At 37.3% G+C, this 6429-nt stretch overlaps 1 protein-coding gene across 4 annotated transcripts in view; it reads right to left on the bottom strand.

Annotated features, from left to right (window-relative positions):
- N4bp2 (NEDD4 binding protein 2) overlaps positions 1-6429 on the bottom strand; it is a 109540-nt gene that overhangs the window by 36186 nt on the left and 66925 nt on the right. For all 4 annotated transcript variants that reach the window (XM_023702744.1, XM_023702743.1, XM_023702746.1 and 1 more), the window contains 3 exons: positions 2803-5156; positions 1777-1862; positions 48-93 (listed from right to left, as the gene is read on the bottom strand). In XM_023702744.1, the coding sequence (XP_023558512.1) occupies positions 48-93; positions 1777-1862; positions 2803-5156 (2486 nt within the window). The remainder of the gene's footprint in view (positions 1-47; positions 94-1776; positions 1863-2802; positions 5157-6429) is intronic.

Below are 6429 nucleotides of genomic sequence, written 5' to 3'. Positions count from 1 at the left end.
AAAAAAAAAAAAAAAAAAAGAAGAAGAAGTAAAAGTATGCACTTTACCTTGCATATACTTGGCACAAGACACTTCCTCTTGTCTCTGTCGCTCCTGAACACACACAAAAAAAGCAGGGAATGAACAAAGAAGGACACATCAGCAAATAGGGTTGCAGGTTATATTGTTTGCTTTTCTAGAAATAATTTCCTCTCTTTTTTGGAGAGGGGGGGCTTTTTTGTTTATTCATTTGTTTTGAAACAAGGTTTCACTATGTAGCTCAGGCTGGCCTTGAACTCACTTATGTAGCCCAGGCTGCCTCAAACTCACAGTGATCTTTCTGCCTCAGCTTCCCACAGGCTGGGATTATAAACATGTATGACTATAAATAGATCTTACTCAATTTAAGTAAAATAAAGTTAGATAAATAAAATTTTAACTACATCTATACATTTTTTTCTTATGGAGACCTTATATGATACATTTTTAAAAACTTTTTAAAAATTTGATTAATGAGCATTGTAATTTTTTTTTTTTTTTTTTTTTACATTTATTTATTGTGTGTGTGTGTGTGTGTGTGTGTGTGTGTGGCCAGCTCAGCCCACCAGGGGGCGGGCTGGCTGGCATGTGGTGCTGGAGGATCGAACCGAGGTCCCTGTGCTTTGCCAAGCTTGTTTCAAGTAGGTGCTTTAGACCACTGAGCCATCTCTCCAGCCCCTTTTTTTCTTTCTTGACAGGGGCTCTCACTATGCAGTCCAGGCTGGTCTTGAACTCACGATGTATCTCAGACTGTCCTTAAACTGACAGAGATCCTCCTGCTTCAGCCTCCCAAGTGCTACAGTTATAAGAGTACACCATTATGTTGAGTTGCATTGTAATCTTTTAAAAAGGAAAAAATTCACTGTTTAGGATTTGTTGTTGTTAAAAATCAATAATCACAACCTCCATTGGAAATTATATAATTTGGTCAGTCTAGAAATATTTCAAATAGTGAAAAAAAACCCAATTAGGCTCGGGGGATAGCTTGGTAGTCTAAGCACCTATCTGGCAAATAAAAGGACCCAGGTCCTATCCCCAGTACTGCATGCCACGCCTAGGGCATGCCAGGCTGGCCACCGAAACCAGGCGTGGTAGGGCATGCCAGTAATCCCAGGACTGGGGAGGCTGAGACAGAGGACCAATGTGAGTCTGAGCTGCATAATGAAATCCTATAACAACCAAATACATTAAAAGAAAAAAAAGTAAGTAAACATTTTCTGTGTCTGGTTGGTTGGGTGTGGGGGGTTGTTTGTTTTCTAAGACAGGGTCTCACTGTGTAGTTCAGACAGGCCTTGAATTCACGTTATAGTCCAGGCTGGCCTCAAACTCAGGGAGACCCTCTTGTCTTGGTCTTCAGAGCACTGGGACAATAGGCATGTGCCATTATAGCCAGTTGGTAAACTCATGACTGGTAAAACTTCATTCTCTTTCAGAGTAAAAATACAGTAAAAATCATTCTTATGACACTGGAATTTGCTGAAAAGCAATGGTGATGAAACACTCATAAAAAAAGTTCTTCATAAAAAGAAGCCTACCAGGGGCTGGAGAGATGGCTCAGTGGTCTAGAGCACCTACTTAGAACAAGCTTGGCAAGGCATCAGGGACCGCGATTCAATCCCCCAGCACCACATGCCAGCCAGCCCTACACCCCCTGGTGGACTGAGCGGGCCACACTCTCTCTCTCTCTCTCTCTCTCTCTCTCTCTCTCTCTCTCTCTCTCAAAAAAAAAAAAAAAAAAAAAAAAAAAAGCCTACCAACCATTACAGATTCTTTCCATTTCTCATGAATCACTTTAGCCAGATTCAGATCTATATGAACCACACAATCCTCAGCTGTTAGAGATCCTTGTGAAGAGAAGAAAAATACAATCATTACTCATTATACATTTGCTGAAAACCATATGCACTGTGCAACTAATCTGCATTACTAGTTACTAATTCATGTTCTATTTACTATATCTTCTGGATATTTTTATGTTATATACCATTATTTTCATACTTCTTGACTGGTATACTTATATAAAACTTCAAAATAAATCTAAGTTATTTATTTCCTAGTCTATGTTTAAATGATTCATTTCTATTAGTTGAAGCTTTTCAGTAAGGCTGTTCAATGATTTTGTTTTTTCCCTTCAGTTCTTGGGATCAAACCTATGGCTTCCTGCATGCTCGGCAAAGGCTCCACCACACTAAATCACAGCCATAGCCCTTTTAAAATTTCATCTTAAAAAAAAAAAAAAAAAAATTTCATCTTGAGACATGGTCTCACTAAATTGTCCAGGATGGCCTCAAACTTACAGTTCTCCTGCCTCAGTCTTGCAGGTAGCTAGGATTATAAGTGTGCACCACACTACCCAATAAGGATTAAGGCTGGCTCCAGACAATCCAAAACAGTACATCTGTACAAACAAGTATGAGGTAAATAATAAAGCAAGATTTAAATATGTACATGGGATGGATTGAAAACTACATATAGTAGTCTCTACTTCTTCAACTACATTTTTAAAAATACTCTAGAAACAAACTGTGTCAAAGTGCTATGTGAACTTAGGCAATACAAATTACTTTCACATTTCAGTTAACATACGAAATTTCATAATGAAAACTTCAGGACGGGGGAGATGGCTCAGTGGAATAAGCACTTCCCTGGCAAGCACAAGGACCTGAGTTCAATCCCCGGTTCCAAGGGAAAAAAAAAAAAAAAAAAAAAAAAGCAAAACAAAAAAAACCTTCTGCATATCATTCACACAAAGATACACTTGTAGATAATTTAATTTTTCCTTACCTGAATCAATACCAACTGGACCAAATAATTCATTAAGTTGAAAAGCCAGTTCAGGGGGTAATGCCAATTCAAGACAGTCTATAGTCAAAGATTTGGCCATCATTGGTATGGGATTCAATATCTCAGTTTTATCTTCTTCACTATCTCCAGCTAATAAACTACTTTCTGCCATTAGAATTTTCTCCATTTCCTGTTCTTCTTCATTCATAGATTCTTCTGTGTTTTCAAATTTCTCAAAATCCTTTTGAAGATTTTCATTTTTCATTTCCAAAGTCTCAGTAAAATGAAATTCATTTAATTCAATATCTGAAGTGCTTTCTACAGAGTTCAGAATATCAGACAAATTTAAAGATGAATGTATACCGTCTCCAGTCTCTGTGGCTACTAGACTAGTCTCCATTTCACTTACATTATTCAGGCTTGGGGATTTTAGAACAGTTGGAAGAGACTGCTTAAAGTTACATAAATCTGAAAATTCTGCCTGACTGGTCGGAAGTACTTCATTATTACTCTTTACATCTATAGTAGCATTAGGAAATGTACTTATTATGTCACAGTTTCCAGAAGTTATACCATGTATTTCTGACTGTTCTGAGTTTCCTTTTTGTGCATTACACGTAGGTTGTACATTACCAACACTGGTGCTAATTCTATAAAACTCTGGCACAGAAGAATTAGAATCTTCTAAGGTTCCTTTTTGGCTAACAACCTCCTTCAAATCAGGCCCCAGAGAAAATGGCCCAAGGTGTGATTCCTCACATGGTTTTTGGAAATTCTCAAATTCTGTATCCTCACATAATTTAGTATCAGAATCCAATAAAAGGCTTGTAGTCCAAATAATATCTTTATTACACCTCTCATATAAATCTTTTAGGGCTTCTAAGGAAAAGAATCCAAATAGTTTACAAAGAATATTAAGATTTTCAGATTCATCAATACTGGTAAGTTCATCTTCCTCAACATATGTGCTCTTATCATGCATTACCCTATAAGGAATTGTGTGCTGAACACTTGCTTTTGTGTTAGTATTGAAAGCTTTAGGTTTAAATCCATCTAATCTTCCTGTTAACATTTTGATAGAATCTGAAACTCTGATTTTATTCCTTTCTATTTTCCATAAGAGGGCAAAATCCTGTGGCTCAGTCTGGGTACATGTGCCTACTTCTGTTTCAGGGCATCTTTCAGACCTTTCCCCTGGAAATTCAGGTAAAGCCTGTAGCTCTGGTACTCCAGATGCCATTGCTACACTGCTGGGAGAAGAAAGAGGCAAAGTGTGTTGACCAGGAATCTGTTTACTTAAGCAAGTCTGATTTTCATGGGTCATTTCATTGGCCGTCTCAGAACTTTGTAGAGTGGAGCTACCTAACATTTTTAGTTCAGGGCTTGTGCCCCAACAAGTCTGACATGCTGTGTACAAGGACATTTCATTTATATTGTTATTAGTTCCAAATTCTAGGTTGTGTTCACTTATATCAGCCTTTAGCATTCTTGATCTGTGTTCTCTCTGAGCTAAAGAATAACATGGCCAGTCAGCCACAATGATGAATGAGTTTTCTTCAGTATTTTTATAAGTACTGAGGAATTCTGAAGGATCATCACACTGTGATTTCCTGCCATCCTCTGCACTTTCATGTGAAGATCCTGGCTCTGGGATAGGATCTGTACTCCCAGATACACTATTATGTAATACACTGCATGACTGTGGGCAATTATTTTTTTTTTCATTTTGTACAGATGAAGAAGGTTTTTCAGTTCTTCGGTTCCTTTTCATCCTCTGACCAATTGTCTTATCAACTGGCCAATCACCAACAAAATTTGATAGCTCATGTCTTGGAAACTTTTCCACAGGTGATCTGCTTTTTAGTTTCCCAACAGCATTTTTCTTTACTGTGACTCTTCCTTTTAATATTTCACCAGGTGAAGACTTTTCATTTTGAAATGGTACAGTTTTTACAAAATCAAATTCTTCCTGATTATTTTCCTGACAGCAAATACTTAGTGACATTCTTTCTGTAGGACTACCTGAAGGGATTTCACTACATCCTCTACCAGAGGTCATTGTTGCTTCCTCTTCTTCTTCCCCCTGGTCTGTTGCTTGAACTTTACTTTCAGAACCAGAGAGACACAAGTGTGGAGCTTCCTGCACAAAAGCACTTTGAGTGCTATGATTCATACCACTTATTTCTTCCCTTTCTTTGTTTAAATCTGCATGAAGAAGGCATGTAACATCCTCTGGTAACAAAGTTTCTTCAGTCACTTCAAGACTCTTCTCTTCACTGAATTCAAAGTGCTGCAAATATGAGGATAAAACATTTCCTTCTTTTTCAGAGGTACTGTCTTCATTGTCTCTTGGGCTGTAAAATGTTTTTTTAAAAAATGTCATAATAAGGTCTCTCAATGTTACCATTAAAATACTGTTATTTAAATTAAAGAACTATGTCATATACCATGTATACTTAACACATATTCTTAAAAATAAAAATAAAAAAAAATAATAATAAAATTATGACTGTCCCATGGGGCACATAAGTTGGTGATACATAGCTCACTGGTAGAGTGTCTGCCTAGCATGTGCAAGGACCCGGGTTCACGTATCTTGTAATTCCAACATCCAGCTTAATGCTTGGCATATATAAAGCAAACTTTTTTAAACTGAAAAGGAAACATTAGTTTTTCAGTTCAGGTGTTCATCAAATAAGAAAAGGCTTTAAATTTCTTTCTAGAGCATGATATCACTTCCTTCACTTCTTTAAAACCTATACATGTATAACATAACATTGGATCTACCCCTGTATCTATCCATCACTTGTGAAAGGTAACTTCATGTACGAAGTCACAAAAAAAAAAATCAACCAACATGATTTGCATGATCAAGAAAAATGAAAGAAAGGAGGAAGAGCTCTCACTAAAGATGTCAATTGATAAATGTTTAAAAACATCCTGTAGGGGCCTGGGAGATGGCTCAGTAGAATAAGCGTTTGCCTGGCAAGCGCAGGGTCCTGAGTTCAATCCCTGGTACTGCAAAAAAAAAAACCATCCTGGATAATAATTTCAGATTCAGAACACTAGGCACAATCATTATACTTTCAAGTTCAGTGATTTTTTTTCTTCTTCCATTTGTCAACTCGTCTGCCTTCCTTTATTCCAAGATCTCTCAAAAATCCTAATTCTTTCATGAAGACATCCTAAGCAAAATCACACCTAAGTTTAAGTTTTCCATGTGCCAGATGTTATTTTAAGATTTTCAAAGTTTTACTTCACAATGTTGATGGGCTAATGTATGGAGAGATTCTGAAGCTTGTTAAAGATTCTGAAGCTTTGGGATTTGAACCCAGGACATATATCCCAAGCCCATGTTCTTAACCAGTCTGGGACACTGCTTCTCAATAAAAAGGCATTTATAAATTTTCTCTTTTCCACTCTCAATTCTCTTTTTCCATAATTTTATTGAGAAACAAATAGCACTGAGACAGTTTCAAATCAAACTGGTAGGACAGTTTCAATAATTAACACATTGGGGGCCTGCCCCTTAGCTCAGTTCTTTAAGTGGTTGCTTCAACAAAGCAATCAGGCTCAGGTTGCTGTGGTTCGATCCCCACAACTCAAGCCAGCCAAACCTGCCCTGAA

This window comes from Octodon degus, unplaced genomic scaffold (assembly GCF_000260255.1).
Source record: "Octodon degus isolate 3935 unplaced genomic scaffold, OctDeg1.0 scaffold00158, whole genome shotgun sequence".
NCBI classification, from domain to species: domain Eukaryota; kingdom Metazoa; phylum Chordata; class Mammalia; order Rodentia; family Octodontidae; genus Octodon; species Octodon degus.
The sequence above is the reverse complement of the archived record's forward strand: the minus strand, read 5'-3'. Positions and strand labels throughout refer to the sequence as shown.